Source organism: Eleutherodactylus coqui, chromosome 1, assembly GCF_035609145.1.
Source record: "Eleutherodactylus coqui strain aEleCoq1 chromosome 1, aEleCoq1.hap1, whole genome shotgun sequence".
NCBI classification, from domain to species: Eukaryota; Metazoa; Chordata; class Amphibia; order Anura; family Eleutherodactylidae; genus Eleutherodactylus; species Eleutherodactylus coqui.
The window spans coordinates 169,074,172-169,102,088 of NC_089837.1; the positions used below are offsets into that span (position 1 = coordinate 169,074,172).

Sequence of the window (27,917 nt, forward strand, 5' to 3'; positions counted from 1 at the left end):
ATATGACGCGGCCGGCGCGTCACGTGACACGGCCGGCCGCGTCATGTGACGCGGTGGGCATGTCACATGACGCGACGGCGGTGGGCGGGGAAGCGTCTTCACGCTATCTTCCGCTGGTAAGTATGGGGTCTCTGGGGGGCGCCGTGACGGGCTTCACTGCGGAATATTACGCGGCGGAGCCCGTCACGCTCGTGGGAAGGAGGGCTTAGAGTCTATAGTTTAATGTTACGGGCCTTGTGGTCACAAAGATGGCATACAAACACTCTCTTACTGCTAATTCAAAGAAAAACCTCCCTGATACAAGGTCAGGTTTCTCTTCTGACGTGGCTTACTCATCCTATAGTGACATATTATCATTTGAAGCATAATCCTTCCAACCGTTTTGCGACTGTAGGGGTTGACACATGGGCCGAAGTGTGAACTTCTCTTGACCCATTTCTACTAACCCTAATGCTTAGTCTCTCCTTCTTGACCCATAACTCTCTCCCCTCTCCTTCTTCAAATATCTCGTCAGCTCGCCTGACAGAGGCATGATTGGTAGACTAGTCATTGCTACAGATGGCATCATCTGGTCAAGTGGGGTGGAGAGATTCTCTCCTCCTGTACTTGGGTGTTTTCACTGGGCCATCTTCTGGCCCCCAAAGCCATAGTGACCACTATTTATCCCCAGCTAAGGATTCTATCCATGACTGGTCTACTGGGCTTCCCCTACTGCAGTAGTTGCTACAGTATAACTTATGCTGTGCTCATCCACAGTTTCTCCACCAAAAATAGTACATGCTGGTGCTTACATAGCCTCCTGCTCCCGGAGAGGTTGATGTTCTAGCTGAATCACCACTCAACATCCTGAAGCAGGGCTTGGCTTTTACTGAGCAGCATTCTCTCATTGTTGATGCAGTGACACCACCTAGCAGCCAGTATGAGTAACTGTGATGCCACTGTTATATACAAGTTCACTGTGCCACTAATCCAGTAAAACTAGAATGCAGCACTAACATTACAATTACAGAGGTATGTGGACATCAGAGCAACTGTGCTGCTCCCATCTTGACAATAGGGTCCTCCCCCACCTTATAGGAGAACAGCAGAGCAATGTGTCAGTAGCACATCAATACTGCATGTGAAGACAGGGAATAATTTAGAGCACTAACTTACATCTTGTAACAGAGGCAATCTATGCACGAAGAGAAGTGAGTTATGGGAATTGTAGTCTTTCACAATGGAAATTCCACATATTGCAAACCCAAGCAACATAATAAAAAATTTTCTATGCAAAGCTGCACAAGATACTGAAAATGAACAAAAATTACTATTACTGAAGAATAAGTAGCTAAAGTAAATGCATCTGGGGATAATTCTGACACATTTAAGTACTTTTTTTAAATAAGAAAAAGACAATTTAATAGCATTTTAGCTGATTTTACTTATTTTGCAGCTTATTGTTAATGTCTATAACAGGAAGAAAACCTGCTAAAACCTGATAAAAAGACTGCAAAATGCCAGACAGTTGCGGTTGACATTTCTGTTATCTTTATCATATATCTCTATTTAGTGCTACCTTCAATAAGCTCATATTCTTGTACTGTCAGTATCAATTTACATATTGACCATATCTATAAATATATACTTTGATAGCTACTTCCATAATGGCAATTGAAATATAAATGTAAATCCAGTACTAGCCCTGCTAATTAACATCCAATTCAAGTTTTTGTAATTACTATATTATTAATACCTTTTTCACATGGCAGTATTTAGTCAGTATTTTGTATAAGCATTGACAAGCCAAAACTACCATGTTTCCCTGAAAAAAAGACCCTGTCTTATATTAATTTTTGCTCCAACAGAGGCACAGTGTCTTACTTTCGGGGAAGGGGGGGCTTGTATTCACCTGGTCCGTGGTGTCTGCGTTCCTGGCGCTGCTGATCTTTGGCGGCAATGCGGCAGGCTGCAGTGTCCTCGGCGTTCACACAGAACTCTCCTTCTGGTGACGGGGTTTTGAATACCCCGCCTCCATCAAGCGAGTGCTGTGATTGGCTCATGAGCGCAGTGGCTCAGCCAATATGAGCCAGCGCTCAATGAGCTAATCACAGCCATTCAGTGAAGTCATGCACTGAATGGTTGTGAATGATCGAGCGTTGGATCTGGTTGGCTGGCATTCAATCCAATCACAGCACTTGCTTGCTGGAGGCGGGGTATTCAAAGCCCCGTCACCAGAAGGAGAGTTCTGTGTCAATGCAAAGAACATGGCAGTTTGCCGCAGCTCCGAGGCCCAGCATGAGAGACTCAGACGCCACCAGCTAGGTGAGTATTGATGTTTTTTATTTTATTTTTTTCAATTTGCTTGGGCTTATTTTTGGGGGAGGGCATATTTTTGGGAAAATGGTAGGATTGAATGCAGAATGTGAAAAAGGTGAAAATCTTTAAATTATAGTTTTTCTTTCCTCTGCAAGCTCCACTCATGGTTTTGGCTTATAAATACTGATGCAAAATACTGACCAAAATATTGAGTTTGAAAACTACTGTTTGATTACTCATATGTTAATGGACACCCTGCATTTAATATGTGTAAATACATTTAGTTGCCTGCAATATTTGCACAGTCACCTTTTTAGCTGTTTTGCTTCAAGAAGCAGATATCTCCGTACATTGAGTAGTGGCCAGTTGCTACTGCAGGCTCCGTCCTATTTAAGGGAAGGGTACTTATCCTGCAGTACCAACTTGGGACACTGCGCAATGTATAGGGCTGTCTGCTTCCACTAGCAGAAAACCTAGAAGCGGGACAACCCCTTTAAGGGCTCAGTGAGACGAGCACATTTTTCACACATTATAGGTTTGGGGAAAAAAATTGCTCAACGCGTGTAGAAAAAGTCATGTGACCAGGCACACTGGAACTCACATCTCCTATGTTTTGCAGGTGCAAATTTTATTTGCATGTAAAAAACGCACATGTGACCGCTTTCATTGGAAAGCATTGGTCCTTATAGATGCGAATCGCAAACGCGCCTAACATGTGTGCACAAAAATACTCGTCTGACTGAGCCCAAGGGTATATTTACATAATGTAGTACTAGTGAACCAACATACAACACCATTACCACACCGTGATCAGAAGAGATTGTTGTGAGGATCGGCATGAGTGGCGGTGCTGTACCCATCACTCGGGTTTGTCCCATAAGTGCTTGATTGGATGAATGGATAGTTATTACAAAATTAGCAGCATTTTATTTTACCCATGCCCTGCCCAGCAAACTATTCGGCAAACTCAGTATTTGCATATTTGCTGATTTTCTGCAGTATCCAAATATTTGTGTCCATATAGTGTATTAGTGAATATATATATATATATATATATATATATATATATATATATATATATATATATATATATATACAGTATATATTCTTTTTTTATATGAGAGCCTATTGTAATGGATGGATAATGGCTGTTTGCTTGACATCTATACATCTTGGGATATGTCAAGTTTAGAGGCAAGTGAAAGAATGAAATATCTGTACATCAAAGAAGCTTAAGAGAAATCTAGCCTTTTCTTTGAAATCTGTAGCAACTGCGTAGTTGACAAAAAAAGTTTAATTCGGTGGTTGCACTCACAAAACTCCCCAACTACATAATTGGATTGAATTTTCAGGTTACAATTAGAGATGAGCGATTGTATTCATTAAGGGAAATTACTCGATCGAGTATGGGCATTTTCGAGTACATGCCTGCTTGCCCGAAAAGATTCGGGGGCCGGCGGGGGGCGGCAGGGAAGAGCAGTGGGGAACGGGGGGGAGATATCTCTCTCCCCCCGCTCCCCCATGCTCACTCCAGCAACTCACCGCTCACCCCCGCCGACCCACGAATCTTTTCAGATGAGCAGGCATGTACTCGAAAATGCCCATACTCACTCGAGTAATTTGCCTAAACGAGTACGCTCGCTCATCTCTAGTTACAATATATTCACCTGATCTAAATATATCTATATATATAAAGCTGAAAGCCCTCACTGACTCACTGACTGACTGACTGACTCACTGACTGACTCGCCAAAAGTTCTCCAACTTCCCAATGTCGTAGAAACATGAAATTTGGCGCAAGCATAGATTATCTCCAAAATAGGAAAAGAAATTGGGTCCCAACTCGATTATTCAATTCTAGCGCAAAAGAATTGGCGTTGAAATCACTCACTTCCCAAAGTCATAGAAAAAGTCGTGAAATTAGGCACGAGCATTGATTATGTCATAAATAGGAAAAGCTAATGGGTCCCAACTCGATTATTCAATTCTATGCGCAAAAGAATTGGCGTCAAAATTTTATGTACATAATCTAAATCTCTCACTTCCCAAGGTCATAGAAACGTGAAATTTGGCACGAGCACTGATTATGTCATAAAAAGGAAAAGCTAATGGGTCCCAACTCGATTATTCAATTCTATGCGCAAAAGAATTAGCGTCCAAATTTTACGTGCGGAATGTAATTTTTTCACTTTCCGGTGTCATAGAAACGTGAAATTTGGCACGAGCATTGATTATGTCATAAATAGGAAAAGCTAATGGGTCCCAACTCGATTATTCAATTCTATGCGCAAAAGAATTAGCGTCCAAATTTTACGTGCGGAATGTAATTTTTTCACTTTCCGGTGTCATAGAAACGTGAAATTTGGCACGAGCATTGATTATGTCATGAATAGGAAAAGCAAATGGGTCCCAACTCGATTATTCAATTCTAGCGCAAAAGAATTGGCGTCGAAATTTTACGTGCGGAATGTAATTTTCTCACTTTCCGGTGTCATAGAAACGGGAAATTTGGCACGAGCATTGATTATGTCATAAATAGGAAAAGCTAATGGGTCATAACTCGATTATTCAATTCTATGCGCAAAAGAATTAGCGTCCAAATTTTACGTATGGAATCTAATTTTCTCACTTTCTGGTGTCATAGAAACAGGAAATTTGGCACGAGCATTGATTATGTCATAAATAGGAAAAGCTAATGGGTCCCAACTCGATTATTCAATTCTATGCACAAAAGATTTAGCGTCCAAATTTTACGTGCGGAATGTAATTTTCCCACTTTCCGGTGTCATAGAAATGGGAAATTTGGCACGAGCATTGATTATGTCATAAATAGGAAAAGCGAATGGGTCCCAACTCGATTATTCAATTCTAGCGCAAAAGAATTGGCGTCGAAATTTTACGTGCGGAATGTAATTTTCTCACTTTCCGGTGTCATAGAAACGGGAAATTTGGCATGAGCAGTGATTATGTCATAAGTAGGAAAAGCTAATGGGTCCCAACTCGATTATTCAATTCTATGCACAAAAGAATTAGCGTCCAAATTTTACGTGCGGAATGTAATTTTCTCACTTTCCGGTGTCATAGAAACGGGAAATTTGGCACGAGCATTGATTATGTCATAAATAGGAAAAGTTAATAGGTCCCAACTCCATTATTCAATTCTAGCGCAAAAGAATTAGCGTCCAAATTTTACGTGCGGAATGTAATTTTCTCACTTTCCGGTGTCATAGAAACAGAAAATTTGGCACGAGCATTGATTATGTCATAAATAGTAAAAGCTAATGGGTCCCAACTCCATTATTCAATTCTATGCGCAAAAGAATTAGCGTCCAAATTTTACGTACCGAATCTAATTTTCTCACTTTCCGGTGTCATAGAAACGGGAAATTTGGCACGAGCATTGATTATGTCATAAATAGGAAAAGTTAATAGGTCCCAACTCGATTATTCAATTCTAAGCGCAAAAGAATTAGTGTCCAAATTTTATGTACGTAATCTAATTCTCTCACTTCCTGATGTCATTTTATATGAAGGAAACGTCGCATGGTTGCCTCCTCGTGGGGTTTCCTGGGTAACGCAGAGAACTATGCAAAATGGTGAACATATGTGTTTCCTCAGTATCTCTAAAGAAACCACGACTTCATAAGATTTTCCGTGTGAACACCAGATAAACACCAGTACCAAATTAACTCGGGCGAAGCTGGGTATATCAGCTAGTTCAATATATTTTGCTCCACACTCACTTACTACATACTTAAAGCTGTGTGCAATACTCTAGAAATAAAGGTAGATAATGGCAAATTCAGCCCCAAAACATATAGTATGTTGGGTTTAAGGACGTCCATTGTATATACTATGCAAGAAATAGGAGCAATAGTGGCTGTTAGACAGCTGCTTGGTCCCTGTATGTTCTACTTTTTATTCTGAACTCCTGAAAAACATATGCATGCAAGAATCAAATGAGAAAATAACAATGACATGCAACACAACTACTTTCATTATTTGCACTTGAAAATTGTTTTATTTCAAGCTTGTTTGGCTAAAATTCTAGCATAATCTACTGAGACATACAATGTGACAGTATTTCTAATTCCTTAAATTCACATTTTCTTAACACATGCTTCAATGTATTATACTGAAATGTCATTTCCCTGCCAATCAAACATAATCCTAAAATAGAAGATTAAAATATATTAATATTATCTTCATGCCAGCACAGCTAATTTTTTGAGACAAAATAATAAATCCTGGAATTTGCATTTTAAGAAAACATGATGTTTTGCCAAAGATGTTGACTGCAGCATTAAAAAATGATGTTTATTTTGTGAGACCACTGTGGGAGCCTAAGAAATTACTTCTAAGGTAAGTGGTTCATGTTTGTTTGGATTTTACATAACTACCAGCTGTCTTAATTTCAAATGGAAGTTTGCAAGTTTTAAAAAGTATTTCCAATAGCAAACAATGTTAATACAAAAATAAATTAGTTTAAATGAGAAAAGATGCACGATTAAATATGACAATCATTGTGTTAAACAGAAAATGCTGGAAAAAATCCCAGCTCTTTCTCTTTTAATCTAGTCCTTTACTTTGATGCTATTTTATCTCATATTACAGTTAAAACTGAGCAATATATACAGAACTTTTAGCTAAAAATGGAACAGATCAGCAGGAGATTAACCCCTCTATTCTCTATAGAATTTCTACAAGACTGTATCGGGAAGTTACAGAAAATCCTACAGACTGACAAACAGTAAGGACAGCTATATTTTTATCTCTAAATTCATCACTTATTCCTAGGTTCAGCATTTCTGTAACCTGTTAAGTTCTAAGCATGGTAAATATGGTCTTTGACTTTAATCCCAGCTCATGGCAAAAGTATAATACCCGATTAAAACCTTTGCTCCTGCAAGCAACCAGGAGCAGGTGAGGTCTTCGGCTGTCAGAAACAGCTGAGGACCCAGGGAAGAAGCGAGAAGTGGTTTTGAACCACTTCTGCCTATTCCTTCCTAGGCTGCATAGCACTCAATGAGCGCTATGTACTAAAGAGTGAAAGGGGAAGCATTACTTTCAGTATGTGACCTGGTGATCACGTGACTGCCGGGTGCTGTCTGTCACAGCAGAGCTGCAGGGTCCTAGGAGACCCTGATAAGCTCTGTTAATGACTTTTGCCACTACAGGGGGATATTTTACCTGTAACTGGGATGGCCCAGCTATAGTGAAAGAGCATGAAATATAATTTAAAAAAAATACAATGTGAATGCCCCCTAAAGGTCTTATATGATGTCATGAGGCACATAAATGGTAAAAATTATGGTTACAAAAATAAGTGAATAAATTACAGAATAAAATAAAAATATATACATAGGAAAAAAAAAACAAATTGCCAATGCCAATCAAAGTCGTCACCATATGCTCCCTGCAGTTCACAACTATACAAATTATATATCAAAACTTCCAAAACCAAATTAGGAACCCATTCCCATATTTTATTTTAGAATGAATATACTAATTAAAAAAAATAAACAACTATAGATATAAAAATACATATTTTTTTGGCTTTTTCCTCCTAATAAAACTAAAAAAATGAATAAAAAGCCAGTAAACACAAAATATAAAAAATACCCCTGTATGTCATGAATAAAACTTCCAGTAAAAATAATTTTGATAGCTGAAGAAAATAATAGGGCAGTAAAACCACCACATGGGTAAAATCCCTAAGTGTCTGGTCTTTCATGACCAAAACACCCTTGTCCTTAAAGGGGTTGTCTCGCGATAGCAAGTGGGGTTATGCACTTCTGTATGGCCATATTAATGCACTTTGTAATATACATCGTGCATTAAATATGAGCCATACAGAAGTTATTCACTTACCTTCCCTGCGCTGGCGTCCCCGTCTCCATGGCTCCGTCTAACTTCAGCGTCTAATCGCCCGATTAGACGCGCTTGCGCAGAAGGGTCTTCTGCCTTCGGGTCTGTTCGGCAGCAGCAGCGTTCTGGCTCCGCCCCCTTGTACGCGGCATCGCGTAGCTCCGCCCCGTCACGTGTGCCGATTCCAGCCTCCTGATTGGCTGGAATCGGCACAAGTGATGGGGCGGAGCTACGCGATGACGCGTGCAAGGGGGCGGAGCCAGAACGCCGCTGCTGCCGGACCGAGCCAAAGGGAAAAGATCCATCTGCGCAAGCGCGTCTAATCGGGCGATTAGATGCTGAAATTAGACGGCACCATGGCGACGGGGACGCCAGCAACGGAGCAGGTAAGTGAATAACTTCTGTATGGCTCATATTTAATGCACGATGTATATTACAAAGTGCATTAATATGGCCATACAGAAGTGTATAACCCCACTTGCTATCGCGAGACAACCCCTTTAAGTGGTTAAAAAGAATCTGTCATCATCTTTCCATGGCCCTCTCTTAGACCAAAGACAGGGTCAATATCTAACCATATACCTGCTCAGTAAATAATAAAATCCATTTCTTGTCATTTTGCAGATTAGACATGGGTCACGTTCAGGACAAAGAGCGAGTTCCATTCATCCTATTTAGACGGAAGCTTTGTCATAATAAATAGGCTTCTTTCTTATTACTGATAAGCTGATGTATTTGAATTTGATTACACTATTTGCATATCACAGTACATATTATTTATCATTATTTATAATAATTGATTATACAATTTGATTTTGATTCATTTGATACATATTGGTATCAGGTATCAAATTGTATTTACTTAATTATATTTTATCGGGCATTGCCTCTAGGTAGACTGTATATTAATGTATCAATTCCTTGTACACATGAATGATCATTATTACTCTTAGCACATTCTGTTGTGTAGGGTATTAATTTGTATTCCACAGTGGAGTGCATCACAGGATGGGCGCACTTCCAAGTGTGCGTCCCATCTTCTGTGGGTTGTGTACCACCATGAAGCATATCATGATAAGATTGGCTTATATTCCACCGTGAAGCCCATCCGCCTCCATTCACTCAGTCCATTGAACAGGCAGTCAGTTATTCAAATATGCCTCATTACCATTACACTAAGGAATAACTCACTTACTAGTTGTTTTATTTCAGTGATTTCTTGCTCAGTATCCTGTTTGGTCCTACGTTTACATGAAACAACTATTGCCAAAAATTGCTTGCTCTATTTTTTGGCTGATAGTTGTCCTACGTAAAGCCACTCTTAAACTTTGCTACATCTGTAGTTTGCAGCATACTATGTGTCATCACATAGCAGTAGCATACAGGTCTGTGATAACTATTTATATGGGTAGTGTAGAGTTTTTACACATCTCTGAGATTCTGACCTCTGAAGAAAGCTGGAGTCCCCTGTCTTCTAAGTTACTTTATCCAGTCAAGTGAAAAGTGAAAAGATGGCTAGCTATGTGTGTAGCTCTGTCCATTAAAGTCTGATGGAATTGACAGATCATCTGACTTCATAAATTCTTATAATTCAGTGGAGAGGGCCAAAGCCATGTAGTTGTGATTGGGGTTCACATGGTGACTGTGTCCCAGAGGGTCTGAGACCTTTACATAAGAATACTTTCTTCCAACATAAACTTCTGTTATTTTGCCTGATGAAGGGTATATACTCAAAAACATTGCTTTATTTAAACAGTCTATACTCATAACCAGTGTTGAATTGCATCTATAATTCTAAAGATACAATAATATGCACATGAAGCACACCTTTGAAGGAGTTCCACTTGTTTTTTTGTCAATTTGAACTTGAAAGAGAGAGAGAGTTCAGTCCCCCAGGCACCCATCATGTATACAATTGAGTCAGAAAGGGTATTGTTTCTCTTTAGGGAGAACACCTAGTGAGGAGACTTATAAGGCTTTGCATGCTTCTCTGAGAAATTTATTTAGATAGGAAGATGGAACACCTATTAGAAGGTAGCATTTTTGCATGTCAATGTCTGACCTTTTAACAAGCTTTATAATGATGACTGGGAACATAAACCAAAGCCAGACTCATCTCCAGATGCAAAAGCGAACTATCCACAGAGAGACTCTTTGGGGGTATTTGCCCCTGATCAGTGTGCAGTAGGTTGCTGGCTTAGCTCGTGAGAGGCCTATGATTTGGGTCAGGAAGGCTATGGTTTATCCTTAGGAACAGCACCTAGTGGCGCTGTAGAGGCATTGTTCAATCTCCCCATTTTTTTATACCATTGGAATCATGCCATATGGTGATTTATTTGATTGGATCACAGAGGATTCCCTCCACTAAGGTTCCTGACCAGGGACCTCAATGCATCTGTGGTCTTAAGACCAACCAACTACTTGTATGAAAATTGGAAGCCAGTAGAAATAGAAGACACCTTGTTCGTTTAAAATAAATGTGAAATCTTTGAATAATGTCCTTTACATGTCTTTACAGAGGTCAGAGTCTATCGATTTGATTAGTTTCTTCAGATAAAACAGTCATTAAGTAAAATACAGTCATTTATGTTAGTCTAAAAAGAAGTAAACACATTTATTAGAAGAGACAAAAACCTCCAGGATATGATACGGAAAAAAACAGAAGAAGTCGAGAAAATGGAACTCCTAATAATCATGCACGATACAGTAGACCACAAAACCTTTCATCATTGGAAGAAAATGACAATTTTAATCTTTAAGGGCTCAGTCACACGGGCGTTTTTACGCGTGTAAAAACGTTCGTACCTCGTTCATAAAAAAAACCTTGCACCTACAAAAGATAGAACATATGGGTGGCAATGGACATGGTCATGCGTTTTTTTACACGTGTATATACGCGCGTAAAAATGCCCGTGTGACTGAGCCCTAACAAATAACAGGAACTCAAACAACACACTTGCTTCTAATGTTTCTGTCCTAACCTTTTAGAGTGGGACTAGAACAGAGTTCAAAAATTATGTGTAGCTCTCAAGTCATTACTGAAAAAATGGAGTAGGTACAAAAGAAAAAATTGTGGTAGAACAGCAAATCTATATCTGAGATAGTAACTTGGCATGCTAGGACAAAAAATACATATGTCCATTCAGTGTAGTCTATTAACATTCCCTTCCCAATGTTATGTGGTAGAAGACAATTATCTTCATTTAAGAGAAAAAAAAACCATCCTGACTTCAACTCTGGTAGTTGGAATAATCCCTGGATCAACAACCATTCTGCAGTAATTAGTGACTATAACATGTAATATTTTAATGCTCAAGAAAGGCGTCCAGGCTGCTCTTAAGCTCTTTTATCGAATTCATCATCACCCAGTACTTGGGCAGAGAGTTCTGTAGTCTCAATGCTCTTCCAGTAAAGAACTCCCTTCCATGTTGGTGTAGAAACCTGCTTTTCCCTAAACATAGAGAATGCTTCCTTGTTAAAGTCCCAGTCCTGGGTATCAATAGATTGTAGGAGAGATCTTTGTACTGAACCCTGATATATTTATATATGGTTGTTAGGTCGCCCCTTAGCCATTCTTTTTTCTAAACTACATAACCCCAATTGTGAAAACCTGTCAGCATATTGTATTCCACCTATTTCATTTATTAATTTAGTTGCTCATCTTTGAACCTGCTCAAGCTCTGATATGTCCTTCTTGACTACTAGTTTACAAAACTGTACACAATATTAAATACGTGGTCTGACCAGTGACTTGTAGAGAGGAAGAATAATATTCTCCTCATGTGCCCTTATATCCCTTTTGATGCACCTCATGATTCCATTTGCCTTGGCAGCAGCTGTATGACAATGGTTGCTCAAGTTAAGTTTACAGTTAACAAAAATCCTTAAATCTTTTCCCATGTCAGTATTGCCTAGTAGTTTCCCATTTAGTGTGTAATGTTGACACGTATTTTACCTCCCCATATGTTAAACTTCACTGACACTTTTCTGCCTAATCCTACAACTTATCCACATCCACTTGCAACCACATTCTCTCCTCTCTTGTGTTAATTTGCATAATTTTGTATCACCTGCAAATATTGATATTTTAGTGTTCAATTCTTTTACCAGATCATTAATAAATATATTTAAAAAAAAAGAAAAAGGCCAATACTAAACCCTGTGGTTCCCCAGTAGTCATGGTGACCCAATCAGTATAAGTATCATTTTATATATATATATATATATATATATATATATATATATATATATATATATATATATATATATATATATTAGTCATTTATATGGCACAGTGACAAACACTTTGGAAAAGTCAAGATCCACTGCCTTTAGTTTCCTGGCTCGCTTTTCAACTTCTTTTTAAATATTGGCACCACATTGACTATTCACAAATCCAGTGGAACAGTCCCTGTCACTATAGAGTCCTTAAATAAAAGACACAACGATCTGTCTATTACATTACTTATTTCTCTTAGAACTCATGGATGTACACTGTCAGGACCTGTCCATTTGTCTATTTTAATCTGATGAGATTTAATGGAGTATTTACTTTGAGAACCAGCGGTTACATTTTCACTCCTTGTATCCTACCAAAAATTCCACAATTTTACTTATTTTTGACCATGACATAGTCAAAACCAGTGGTAGCGTAAGTCGACAATAATCCCTTGGCTTTTCCATGCCATGTCAATAGTCAACAACACCATATTTCTGTACTGGCACTTTGAGTATTAAGTTGTGCCCTTTAGATTCAGCAATGCCCTTTTGGTGGTCTACCTGAGTGATATTTTGGTGTTCTTTCTAGATTTCAGCACTCATTGGAACATATCTGCACAGTTTTGCAGTGTCTTATGGAAAATTACTTTTATGTAAAATTAGAGCAATGGAATTTAAGCATATCATTAATCCTAGCTGCATAATGCCTGCAGCATCAGTGCAGATTAATGATGACCCCGTGGAAAGACATTTTTTTACCACAGAATCAGAAACTCTGTATTTTAGTCCTCACCACTTTTATAATCTTATCTAGCACAAGATGGAAGTATTTTGTTGCATTATTCTTTCTATTGCCCAAAACAAACACATTGTTTATGGCCATGACAGAATTCTGTCTGCGTCAACCCTGACCTGTCTTTTGTATTAAACATACTCTGACATCACTAATCTCTTAGTTTCACATCAGCTGTTGCAAACGGAAACTACTTCTGAGCTAGCGACCTGGGATTTTCCACTGCAAAGTTAAAATCTCTGTATATGGGTTTAAGGGTAAACTTGGAATTCTTTAGACTCTGTTCCAGGGTTTAGCATTATCATTATCTCATTCCAAGGTATCTCTTGCTCTCAGCAGGAGGAAACCAAGTGCAGCTATTCAAATCTATTCTTAGGGCTCAGTCACACGGGCACATCGGCACCTGTACACCGGTGCCGATGCGCCCGTGTCACTGAGCCGTTACTGCAGAAAGAAGATGGCCATACCTGAAGACGGACGTCTCTCTGCAGCGCTAATGAAAGAACACATGATCGGCAATGAAGCCGGTCACATGTTCTTTCCTCCGGCGCTGCAGAGAGACGTCCGTCTTCAGGTACGGCCGTCTGCTACCTGCAGTCACACGGGCGCCAATGCGCCTGTGTGGCTGAGCCCTCCATTTGTCCAATTCTAAAAAAATTAATGTGATTTGATAAGTGGAGTGCACTGATTTTAATTTGGCATTAGGCTACTTGCACATAGTCAAATTTAAAATTGTGTATCTTGCATTGGACAGCACACAGACACCCCATATGTTTGCTATCAGATGTGTGGGACACCACACATATACATGTACTATTCTTGAGCAAATATTGTATAATAAAAGGACTTTAGATTTTTTTCCCGGGCTATTCCTATAAAAAGTATGTGAATACACTCATTCGAATGAATAAGTTCTGTTTCCAGACAGAAAACATGGTCGGAAATAATGTCCATATGCGTATAGCCATATAATTTTAAATTTAGAGACTTGGACCACATCTCAAGAACTTTTTAAGTGGATTACTAATGGTATGCTTTATTGACTGGACATTTAAAAAAAAAAAGGAAACAGTATTTTAGAGATGACTGTGCAATATTATTTGTTTGGGCAATCATCTCATTTACTCTGTCAAAAAATGTCAGTACATACAGCTTTTTTTTTGAAGACAAAGTAAAATTCCCTGCACTGTTACATGGTATGGGAATAAATATGCAATTCAGATTTTTTTTCCTTTGTCTATCTGTTAAAATTAATTATTAAAAATCAAAGCAAGGAATATTTTTTTATAACCCTAACAGTAGGCAAATAGTAAGATAGGTAACTATAGCATGAATATACATAAAATATAAACTGGTTTTACATGTAGTATTGGAGTCTGTAGTTGATCTTACAAAAACAATTTCACCTGAGAGATGTAGCTCTAAAATGTGGTAGTTTTAAAAGCATTGGATGACAGTAATACTAAAAGCATAATTCAGAATCATAGAAGAATTAAGCAGCCTCAACAATAAATCCCTAAAAGCCTGTGCAAACTGTTAGATTTGTCATAATGGTTTCCACTCAAAGCAGCCAAGAAAAGAATATAACAAAGGTTTGGAAAAGCAGAAACGAATGATTGCTATTCTGCTCATAACATTTCCAAATCACTGTAAAAAATGCAGTCTAGTATTATAAAGCTAAACGTATCATATAATTAAAATATCCTGAAATCAATAAGTAGTACAAAGAATATTACATTTATTTTATAGTTTTACATATTAATAAAGTGAAGTATGAACTGAAATTGGATTTACAGTGCTTGCAAAAGTATTCATCCCCTTAGGCCTTAGTCAGACGGGCGTTTTTTGCCGCGATTTGCGCATGCGCATGCGTCCGGTGATTTTATAAAACCATTGCTTTGCAATGGTATCGGACACATGAGCGCTTTTTATGCGCTTGTCCGATAAATTATAGAACAGAAATCGCAGATCGCACCTATCTGCGATCTGCGATTCCTGTTCTCTTCTCTATATGCGCTCAACGGGGCCGGCGGCAGCAGCGCCGACCCCATTGAGAACATATAGAAGACAAATCATTCTTCTCTGCCACAGCTGTAACAGCTGTGACAGAGAAGAACGATGTTTGCCCATTGAATTCAATGGAGCCGGCAATACAGCCGCTCCATTGAAAGCAATGGGCTGCCGGCGTGCGCGGGGTGAATTGTCGGGAAGGGCTTAAATATATAAGCCCTTCCCTGCAATTCATCCTAAAATGTGTTAAAATTTTAAAAAATTGTATACTCACCTTTCCGCTGCAGCCGGAGTTCTGCCGCGGCCGCTGTCAGTTCTCCTGAACTGCTTCTCGGCACTATTCAGCCAGCGGGGCTTTAAAATCCCCGCCTGCTGAATGATCTGCCTCTGATTGGTCACAGCCCTGACCAATCAGAGGCAGGTTTCACTCACACACCCATTCATGAATTCATGAATGGGTGAGTGACTGCTGCCTCTCAGCGCTGAGCCAATCAGGGGCAGGTCTGACTCACATCTATTCATGAATTCATGAATGGGTGTGAGTGAGACATGCCTCTGATTGGCTCAGTGCTGAGCCAATCAGGGGGCAGGTCTGACTCACACCCCCTTCACACCCACTGCAGGACAGCCGCACGGAGCTCCGGCTGCCGGGAGAAGGTGAGTATATATATATTTTTTATTTTTACACATTTTAGGATGAATTGCAGGGAAGGGCTTATATATTTAAGCCCTTACCGACAATTCATCCCGGGCTCGCCCGCAGCGCATTGCTTTAAATGGAGCCGGCTCTATTGCCGTCTCCATTGAATGCAATGCGCTGGACAGCTCCGGCCCGTTTCTAATGAAACGCGGCTAGGAGCAGATTTTCGGGCGATTTGCGGGCGACTTGCGCGCAGCGGTCACGTGATTTGCGGATGCGCATCCGTCATGCGATCCGCAAATCGCATGAAAAAACACCCGTGTGACTAAGGCCTTAGTGTTTTCCCTGTTTTAATACATTACAACCTGGAATTATAATGGATTTTTGAGGGTTTTGTAGCCTTTGATTTAGACAACAACCTTATTGCTTTGAATGTGGAAACTATTTTTTTTTACTGTGACATAAACAATAATTAAATAGGTTTGCTAGGCAATTGTTGTTGATGGCCTATTCTCATAAGTATACACCCCTTGACAGTCAATACTCTGTGTAGCCATCGTTTGATGCAATTACAGAAGCAAGTCTTTAAGTTCGATGGGTTGCATTGGTGTACAGCAGTCTTCAAGTCATCTCACAGATTCTCAATTCAATAGAGGCCTGGGTTTTGATTAAACTATTCTAAGACATTTCCATTTTTCCTCTTTGACCCCCTGCAGTGTAGTTTTAGCACCATGTTTAGGGTTATTGTCTTGCAAAAGATGAACTTCCATCCCAGTCTCAAATCTAGGTCAAAATAAAACAGGTTTTCCTCAAGAATTACTCTTTATTTACTGCTATCATCTTTCCTTCAATCCTGACAAACTTTTTAGTCCCTGTAGAGGAAAAATGTCCGGACAGCAAAATACTGCCATCCATGCTTGATTGTGGTAATGGTGTTCTTGGGTTGATGGGAAGTTTTGCGTTTGCATCGCACATAGTATTTATCATAATACCTAAAAATCTCAGTTTTAATCTCATCTGACCAAAGAACTTTCTTCTATGTGTTTTGGGAGTCTGCCACATGCAGGTTGGTGAACTCCAAACATGTTTTTTTAAGTTTTTCTTTAAGCATTTTTTTTCTGGCCAATCTTTAAAAAATCTCCATTTCCTGGAATGTATGACTTATAATATTCTTATGGACAGATACTTCCATCTCCGCTGTGGATCTTTGGATATTTTTATATAATTCAATCCTGATATATACTGTTCCATAACTTTGTCTTTATGCTACTTGCTTAGTTGTGTCTCATACTTATGGGCCTTTCAGAACAGACACATTAAGACTGATATCATGTGACAGATGATGTGACACTACCTTTTTTAATTTTTGCTTGCGTACATTACTTTTATCTAATATATATGTATGATATACATTTAGAATGTGCTCCATGATTGACAATGCAGTCCAGTGTATATCTTGTGCTATATATTCAGTCCTTCAACTGTCATTCAAGGGTGCATACTGCTATTCAAGATGTGTGCATGTTGTACATTTGGAAACCCAGATCTTGGATCTAAATGAGTAGCTTAAAACTCTGAGATCCATTGACACTAACTAGGCAGATGTGGGAGTGGATGGTAGCATGGGAGTGCAGGATGATTAAGTAGCTAGCTGGGTGACAGAAGTAGTGGTAGAGTGTCAGAGAAGCTAGTCCTGAACTTGCACACCTCAACAAGTTTGCAATGTTGGCAGATGAGGGGAATGCCACGATAGGGTTAGCACTGCTGTAGTATGATATGTCCTCTGACTGCCAGGGGAATGTCTACTCCAGTAAGAACGAGAATTGAAGCGTAGAGTAAGGGTGGACGCACACTTGCGATATTTTCTCTCTTGCGCTGCGAGAGCACGAGAAAACTCTCGTCTCGCAGCGCAAGAAAGAGGCCGGTATAGAACCGGCATATCGCAAGTGGTTTCAATGGGGCCAGCAACAGCAGCGCTAGCCCCATTGAAAGCATAGCGAGAATGCTGCGGACTTCTGCCACAGCTATGACAGCTGTGACAGCTGTGGCTGGAGTTTCCTTCATCCCTGTGGAAACTTAGCTAAGATATAGCTATTCATGAATGAATAGTTAAGGGCTATGTGTGATTGGCTGAGCGCTCAGCCAATAGCTAAGCAGTAACTGCTATTGGCTGGGCCCTCAGCCAATCTGCACAGCCATTTCAGGAGGCGGCCCCATTGAAAAGACTGGCGATATGTCGGCGTGATGCCGATATCCTGGCGTCATGTCGATTTTTTTCTCGCACTGCGATTCGAGACTTTAACGTTAGTCTTGCATCGCTATGGAGAAAAAATTGCCAGTGGGTGTCCACCCTAAGAAGGAGAAGAGAAGTGTCTACTCCAGTAAGAAGGAGAATAGAACAATCTGTCTCCCTAATAACTGGTATGGGAGGACTTAGTTATTAGGGTGACAGACAGGGCAGTCTGTCACAAATAACAGTGTCTACAGTAGTCATGGTGCACATTGGCACCGCCTGCTGAAAGAGCTGCTTCTAATTGGCTGAGGCGCTCAGCCAATCACAGGCAACTCTCGCCTGTCATTTATTCTCCTCCTGTATGCTGGAGAAATTGTATTATTTGGTGATGGACAGACAGATATAAATTGCTCTACAATTTATTTATTTATTGTGTGAATATAGAAGAAAGTGATTTTGTTTTCAATTTTTATACCATTCACTTTTCACATTAAATAACTTGTTTATTAATTTTTTAGGTTATTATAGTCATCTGTATATCTAAAAATTATAGGTTCTTATGGTTATAATTTTTTCTTACAATTTACTTAGTCCCACCGAGGAATTGCTCTTTGACATGAAGTGAAGCAGTAGAACTCTGTTTCAGTTCAAACTTTGCTAAAAGTTTGGTTCCGCACAAACCCAAACCGAGCTTTTAGCAAAGTTCTACCCAAAAGAGGGTTTGACTGCTTTGGTTTGCTCAATACTATTCATCCTTTAGACAAGTGTATTTTAGCGATTTCAATATGTTCATTCTCATTTCTTTTTTTTTTTTTTTTTGCACATACGGTTCTTGCTGGTGCAAGAAAATAGGTCCCGCTCTATGTTATGTGCATTTGCATAACAAAGAGGTCCATAGAGGTCTAAGGAAGGTGTGCAAATGCACACATATGTGTAACATTGACTTCAGTGCAGTTCAAATTAATTTGGACTGAAATGAACTTGTTGCAAAAGTTCGGCAAACCAGTCAAACCAAACTTTTTAACAATTCACTCATCACTACTTCTAATGTATTAGTATGCTAATATATCATGCCTTATGCCACTATAACAAAGGCAGCTGTTAGGGCATTGTAGGAGGGGTCCCACTTGATCATGATGCGGTCAAGAATCATGAAGAAACAGTGGAATGGCTGGGATTGGTACTTAATATTCAACTGCTGTATAAAATGTATAGAATAATTTTGATTTTCAAACTTTACCCATTCAATATATCCTTAACTAGACAAATATAGCAGCAAACAATTACTACATGCAAATCAATACTTATTTACAAATAACAATAAGCAGAAAAGTACAAAATAAAGAACCAAAATTACTGGTAAAATATAATCATACCTTGTCTGGATCTGTACTGGTTACAACCCAAACACAATGGGCATTGTCTTCATACTGAACTGGATAGTTCGGCGAAGTAATAATGCCTGCTGGTCCTTGAAGATTTGATCCACACGTTCTAGCTGTAGAAATATAGTAATTCATAGACTTGTTTTAAATATAAGGACTATTTTGCTACAGTCACAATATGTTAGACATTCAAATGCAAGCTTAAGTGCGTTAATTACATTCTAATTACGATATATTTTGAATGTTTTATAAAAAGTTAATGATGTATAGTAAACACTTGTTTCTACTCTAGACTGTGTTGTGTTATAGAAATTGGTTGATGATATATAAAACTATTTTTAAGAGCTTTAGGCTGCATTCACACGAACGTATTTCGGCTCGGTTTTCACGCCGAGCCGATATATGTCGTCCTCATCTGCAGGGGAGGGGGGATGGAAGAGCCAGGAGCAGGAACTGAGCTCCCGCCCCTTCTCTGCCTCCTCTCCACCCCTCTGCACTATTTGCAATGGGGAGAGGTCAGACGGGGGCGGGGCTAATTCTCGGAACCTAGCCCTGCCCCGTCCCGCCTCTCCTCATTGCAAATAGTGCAGAGGGGTGGAGAGGAGGCAGAGAGGGGGCGGGAGCTCAGTTCCTGCACTTAGCTCTTCCATCCTCCCCCGCCTGCAGATGAGGACGACGTATATCGGCTCGGCGTGAAAACCGAGCTGATATACGTTCGTGTGAATGCAGCCTTATTCACATTCTGTGTGGCTTCATTTGTTCAATTCCAGTTTGGGTAAGTCCAGGTTCATAATTTCCTTAAGTACATTGTTAATTAGGTACAAATGTGCCCTTTTCCCTAATAAACCAACCATCAAGCAATACTCTGAAACATATCTTTGGGGTACATTCACACGTAACGGAAAATGGTGCAGATTGTCTGCACCAAAATTCACATCAAAATCATGCAAAAAAAAGTGTCAAAATCTGTGCCATTGGTATGGATTTTTACATGGTTTTTGATGCAGATCTGCATTCAACAGAGCTGTATGATGTATTATTTTTCATGTAATCTCCATTGGCACCATTTTGGGGTTCATGCCACTTTTTGATTGCTTTTACTATGTTTTTTGGGATGTGGATGAAGGAAAAACACCAATTCTGTTTTATTTTTGTTCGGTTATGCCGTTCATCATGCAGGATAAACCATATGATGTTTTTTAGTTTGGGTCATTCCAAAAACAGTGATACCTATTATGAGTATTTTTTTTCTCCATTAAAAATGGTGTTTTATGGAGTCATAGCCTGAACCCTGAGCTGGAAAGATGTACTAAAAAGGAACTCCATACCAGCATGACTAATCAAGTGCCATCTACCATATCCATGTAGCGAATTACACTTCTGAAATCAGATGCATTATAAGCATGTAACTTGCTTTAGATGCAGGGTCTAACAATCTGGGTTACATAGAAGACCCAGAGAGCTTTCTTTCCCCACATTTATTGCACATTTTCCAGGGTACATTATCTAATAAGTAAACATGTAGTATCGGGCGAATGGACAACTCTTTACAATCAGTGTGCAGTGTGGTGCAGGTAAGTTGCACGTACAAATTATGTAGACTCCAAATCATTGCAGCAAACAGTCACCTTTACTCAGGGCCCCATATCTACAAGACATATTTTATAATAGTGGCCTTAAGTAGATACAGTGGTTTAGCTTCAGGATTTAGGACACCTCAAAATAATGCAGTCACCATATAATGGACACCAGCTGTACACAGTGATAGTGATTACATTGCATTTAAGGATACATAGGATGGCTGTTGGTAGCACAAGCAGATGATAGCGGTCCCAATGACTATTGGTCCTGCACAGTCACACACCAGTAATAGTAATTCAGTGAATTAAGGCGGAGTGCCTTGGAGATCTCTTCTGGCCACCTGCCTCCATTCACCATGAACAGGCAATTGTTTAAAGATGAACAACTGCCTGTTTACATGGAGAGAGTCACTCACTAATGAATAAGTTTCAGTGAGCCAAGACAAAGCGACTAGCAACTACTGGGTGATTTCTTACTCATTACTAGAGATGAGCGAGCACCAAAATGCTCGAGTGCTCGTTACTCGAGTCGAACTTTCAGTGACGCTCGAGAGTTCGTTTCGAGTAACAAACCCCATTGAAGTCAATGGGCGACTCGAGCATTTTTGTATATGACTGGTGCTCCGCTAAGGTTTTCATTTGAGAAAATCTTAGCAAATCACCAAAGTCATGTAAAAAACACAGAAATGGATAGGGCAGGCGAGGAGCAACATACAGGGCTGCATTTCGGGCTCCGAGGTCTCACTATTAAGCCACAATAGTGGCAAGAGTGAGACCCCCCCCCCCCCCGCACTGTCAGCATAAAGATCGTTCTCCTCTGCCATAGCTGTAATAGCTGTGGCAGAGAAGAACGATGTTAGCCGATTGAATTCAATGGAGTCGGCAATACAGCTGGCTCCATTGAAAGCAATGGGCTGCCGGCGAGCGCGGGATGAATTTTCGGGAAGGGCTTAAAAATATAAACCCTTACCTGAAAATCATCCTAAAATGTGTAAAAAAAAAAAATTTTCCGCTGCAGCCGGAGTTCAGCCGCGTCTGGCCGGCAGTTCTCCGGAACTGCTGTGAGTAGTATTCAGCAGCCGGGGATTTAAAATCCCCGCCTGCTGAATGAGCTGCCTCTGATTGGTCACAGCCTCACCAATCAGAGGCAGCTCTCACTCACACCCATTCATGAATTCATGAATGGGTGAGTGAGTGCTGCCTCTGATTGGCTCAGCGCAGGGACCAATCAGAGGCAGCTCTCAGCTGTCATCCCTGCGCTGAGCCAATCAGAGGCAGCACTCACTCACCCATTCATGAATTCATGAATGGGTGTGAGTGAGAGCTGCCTCTGATTGGTGAGTCTGTGACCAATCAGAGGCAGCTCATTCAGCAGGCGGGGATTTTAAATCCCCGGCTGCTGAATACTACTCACAGCAGATCAGGAGAACTGCCGGCCAGACGCGGCTGAACTCCGGCTGCAGCGGAAAGGTGAGTATAAATTTTTTTTTTTTTTTACACATTTTAGGATGATTTTCAGGTAAGGGCTTATATTTTTAAGCCCTTCCCGAAAATTCATCCCGCGCTCGCCAGCAGCCCATTGCTTTCAATGGAGTCGGCTGTATTGCCGGCTCCATTGAATTCAATGGTCAGTGCTCGTTTAATTGAGACGAGTACCGCGTGGTGCTCGTCTCGAGTAACGAGCATCTCGAGCACCCTAATACTAAAACGAGCATCAAGCTCGGACGAGTATGCTCGCTCATCTCTACTCATTACCTTGTTGGGTTTTGTGTTTACAGAAGTCAAATAGCATTGAAAATCACTCATTTAAGCGATTTTTAAGCTAATAGTTATTCTGTGTAAAGCTGCCATTACCTCTAGTGATCACAGATGACATCTCTCTGATTGGTACCACATGTTGTTTATTATTATTTTCCAAATCAGTATCCAGCTCAAAGTTTTACCTCAAACTCAAACCATACAGCCAGCAGTCATCTTCACCTGTACCCATCCCTAAAGCATACAGCCTGCAGTCATCTGCACCTGTACCCATCACTAAACCATATAGCTTGCAGTCACCTGCACCCATACCTTAACCAAAAAGCCTGCAGTCACCTGTACCTATACCTACACCACACAGTCTGCAGTCATCTGCACCCATACTTAAACCAAACAACCTGCAGTTACCTGCACTTGTACCTATCCCTAAGCCGTACAGCCTGCAATCACCTGCGACCATATCCAAATAGCTTGCAGTCATCTGCACCCATATCCATACTTAAACAATACAGCCTGCAGTCACCTGCACTTGTACCTATACCTAAACCAAACAGCCTGCAGCCAACTGTACCTATACCCATCTTTAAACCATACAGCCTGTAGTCATCTGCACCCATACATAAACCATACAACCTGCAGCCATCTGTACCTGCACCCATCCCTAAGCCATACAACCTGTAGTCATCTGCACCCATACCTAAACCATACAGCCTGCAGTCATGTGTATCCATACCTAAACTATACAGTCTGCAGTCATCTGCACCTGTATCCATACCTAAACCATGCTGTGTGCAGCTGCAAAACAAATTTACATAAGTGAGCTAGCCTCTAAGCTAAGCTATCCAAACACGACTCATATCCTGGACTACATGAAAATTTGTTTGTAGCGCCTTACGGTGCAGTCAGACGAGCAATTTTTTTCATGCATACTCATATGTTCTATCTTTTGCAGGTGCAAATTTTTGAGCGCATGTAAAAATCGGACATGTGACCGTTTTCATTGGAAAGAATAGGTTCTATTAGAGCCCATTTTAAATTGCTCCTATACATGCGCTAAAAAATCGCTTGTCTGACTGCACCCTTAGGCCTTAGTCAGACGGGCGTTTTTTCGCGCGATTTGCGCATCGCATGTCGGATGCGGATGCGCAAATCGCGTGACCGGGGGCGAAAAATCGCGGGAAAAATCTGCACCTAGCCACGTTAATCGTCGCAGCAAAACGCCCGTCTGACCGGAGAAAAATCGCCGTGCGCATCAAAATGCGCATGAAACTTAGACTGGCCGGCGAAAAAAACGCAGCAAGCTGCAGTAAATGATTTTGGTGCGCACATAAAGCGCCGAACGCAGATAGGCGCGATCTGCGAATCGTCGTGCCCTATAATTTATCGCATATCCGCATAAAAAGCGGACATGTGACTGATACCATAGCGAACCATTGGTTCTATATATGCGCGAATCGCATGCGCATGCGCAAATCGCGCGAAAAAACGCCCGTCTGACTAAGGCCTTAGGCTGTGTTACCGGTTGGTGTTTTTTGTTGCATTTTTGAACCACAATTAAAAAGCAAATAAAAAACTGCACACATTAGTTAAAAACCACATGCGTTGTTTAGAAACTGCATACACTATTAAAAACCTTCAACAACACATGCATGAGAATCGCATGCAGATTGTTGATGCATTTTTTAATTGTGCGTAAAGTGTGCAATAATATAGAGGAGATACACAGGTTATACCAGCATGTTCCGTATTGCTATATACAGATGTATAACATATACCAGATATACATATCAAACTACTAAAGACCACTTGTATGTGAGTATGTATGTATGTATGTGTGTGTGTGTGTGTGTTTGTGTGTGAGATTCTTATGCTCCACCCCTGGAGACATCATCACTCCACCCCCTGGTGACATCCTTGAAGGTCCTACAACATATATAAAACAGAGTCTGACCGAGAGAAGAACAACAGTTAGAGCTCTTGAAAAGGGGAGGACAAAAATAACAAAATGAGAATACAACTAAACCGCTATTATGTCAGATACAACTCAGCAGTCCTGACAGAACACACTGACATACCTCCAACCACAGAGATCCAGTGGGCTGAAGGATTTGTGGTAATGTCACTGCTGTGGGATGAGTCGAACTGTGTTTGTCTTGTGTGGTAATCAAGCTACTATGTGTGTGATGTGCCACTAGAAGCGCTGGTAGTATAATTTCCTAATAATTACTACGGTACTATAATTATATACAGGAGATGCCCAAGTTACACCAGCATGCTCAATATCACTATATAAAAGAGATGTGTAACTTCTATATCTTCCTGTGAGATAATAGCTCGAAGTTACGATGCAGGGGGCCGCGAGCTGAGAGGGACTTTCTCCTGGGTGCTGCATGATAGTGGCAAGTGGGCCTCTTGGCCCCCAGGATTAAAGGCAGGATTGCAACTGTGATTCCGGTGACCCTAATAAATAGGCCTCTGCCTTTACTTTTGGACATAGCAGTACCTGATAGTGGTCTCGTTTAGGGGTTTGGCAACAAGTTGGGGTGCACAAGTTTTCTCTAATAGAGAGGCATAGTTCTTAAAGGGGTTGTCCCACAAAAATATTGTTTATAGCTAAGTCAATCCCATAATTATTAACATTTTTGTATTCACACTAATTTGACAAAATGTTTACACCCCAGGACTAATGTTAGAATAGCTCAACCTGCTGTTTCTAATCTGCATCTATCTCAGTAATTGTCCTACCTGCTCAGTTTTCCTTTTCTCTCTGCTACCCTGGCTAGAAGCAAGACTGAATGGCTATGACCATTTTGGAATATTTACTTAGGTGGGCTGGACCCAGAAATCTCTTTAACCCCTTAATGACAGCCCCATTGCTTTTTTTACGTCCTGGCTTTGTGGGCTTTAATCCTCAGGGATGTAAAAACATGCATCCTTAGAAGGATAGCCCAGATGGCATTAAAGTAAATAAAAAGTTAAAAGTTAGAGTTTCAGCTCCCCTCATGGATCGCATCCATGAGGGGCACTGAAACTACTCACCCCTGTCCTCCGCGATGTCTCGTGACAATCTGGTCCAAAAAGGACGTTAGTCTGTATTCTGCACATGTGCGCCAAAGGAAAAGTGGCGACGCATGCGCAGAAAACCGGATCGTTGCGAGACATTTGAAATCTCTGGCTACTGAAGGTAGCCAGGAAGCAGGAGACATTACCAGGGACCACGTTGACCAGTCCCCGAGCCTGTGATTGCCGCTATCCAATGGCTAACGGCAAACACGGAAAGTTTTAAAAAGTAAAATAAAGTTAAAATACTCACCCCGTCCTCCGCGATGTCCCGCGGATATGGTCATTCCAGGACCTTACGTTGCCTTCTACGCATGGGGCGTAAATCACCTTCAAGCAAAATATCTATTCTGAAGGCCACTGGCTGCTTCTTTCGGGTTGAGCCCCGTTGCGCATACAATACAATCTCTTTTTAAAATGACACGATTGCTAAAAAATTAAAATGTTATTTTTTCCCCTTCTGCTTTGCTTAGATTCATTCAGAAACTGGCGTTAAAATACGCAGCACACTCCTAGATGAATTCGTTACGAGGCCTAATTTTCAAAATGGAGTCATTTGTGGGGGTTCTACAAGTGGGCAATGGGGCCTAAATCACCATCAAGCAAAATGTCTGTTCTGAAAGCCACAGGCTGCTTCTTTCAATTTGGACCCCGTTATGCATATAGACGTAGGATTAGGGCCACAATGTCTATGTTTCTGAACACAGGACAAACATGGATATCTATTTTGGGGTTTAAATCCTCATTTTCATGTGCACTATGTCATATTTGCAAAAATATGACATTTTATCTTTTCTCCTCTACATTGCACTAATTCCTGAAAAAAATGGGATCAAAATACTGTGGGGGTATTGTGGGGGTATCTATCATTCTGACACCTATGAGCCTTTGCAATCTTGTAGGAAATGGTGTAGGAAAACAAAGTGTCCCTCAAAACGTTGATAATTAATGTTAAATTTGTAAGTCTCCTAAATGGTTAAAAAAAGAAATCAGTTTTTCAAATATGTGCCCAGAATAAAGTAAAGAGATGGAAATATATATCTTATCAAAAAATTGTACAGTATGTGTGGACATATTTGAAATAACACAGTGGAAAATGTAAAAAAAATATATTTTTTACCAAAATGTTCCCAATTTTGGCACTTTAGTAAATATACACAAATTCTATTGGTCTATTTTACCACCTAAATGAAGTACAATATGTGGTGAAAAAACAATGTGAGAACTGCTTGGATATGCAAAACCTTTATGGAGTTATTCTATGTTAAAGTAACACATGTCAGATTTCCAAAATTTGGCTCCGTCGCTAAGGCGCAAACAGGATTTGTCACTAAGGGGTTAATAAACAGAGGTGGCGCTATTCTAACATTAGTCCTGGAATATCTGTAGATAGAAACATTTTTGTGTAAATGCAAACAAATCTTTAGAATTATGGTCTGAATTTAACTATAAACAATATTTTTCACAGGATATACCATTACAATGTTAACAGGCTTCCAAGTGCCAATGCAATCATTGATACAGGGGCATTATGGCTTATTACATAGCCTCCTTAACATCTGCTGCTCTCAGCTACCTCATGATCTTGGCTGTATCAGAGAGAAGAAAAGTGCCAGACACTCTAGCTTACATTATCACATGGCAGTGCTAAAAACCATACACCCACTATACCAAGACTAACGTTACCAATAATACCACTATTACCAAATAATGCCATCAGACCCTGATCACCTCTAACTGCCACATAGTGACTGATATCAGCATATTGTTACTGAATAAAGACCACTACAAAGATTTGTATGACCAATAACATTGTATAAGAGCCAAATAATGCCATCACATAGTGATTAATACCAAACTACAGTACTGGTGTGAAGGCGCAACACTCTAAGCTAGTAGAAGATTAAGGTCCAATATGCGATAGTGAAAACACTTCTTTTTAATTATTAACAAAATAAAAAAACAGCAAGTGAAAAAGCGTATCGGGGACGAGCCCCTTTGTCAGGTCAGCTGGATTAAACATGACAGGATGCCTGGGGGTGACACAATTCCAAAGGTTTTTTGGATGTGCCAA

The 27,917-nt window shown here is 40.3% G+C and overlaps 1 protein-coding gene across 1 annotated transcript in view; it reads right to left on the bottom strand.

Moving 5' to 3' along the window:
- Positions 1-27,917, bottom strand: part of CSMD1 (CUB and Sushi multiple domains 1) — a 1,401,348-nt gene that overhangs the window by 593,620 nt on the left and 779,811 nt on the right. The window contains exon 10 of the mRNA XM_066607269.1: positions 19,437-19,558. Coding sequence (XP_066463366.1) covers positions 19,437-19,558 — 122 coding nt within the window. The remainder of the gene's footprint in view (positions 1-19,436; positions 19,559-27,917) is intronic.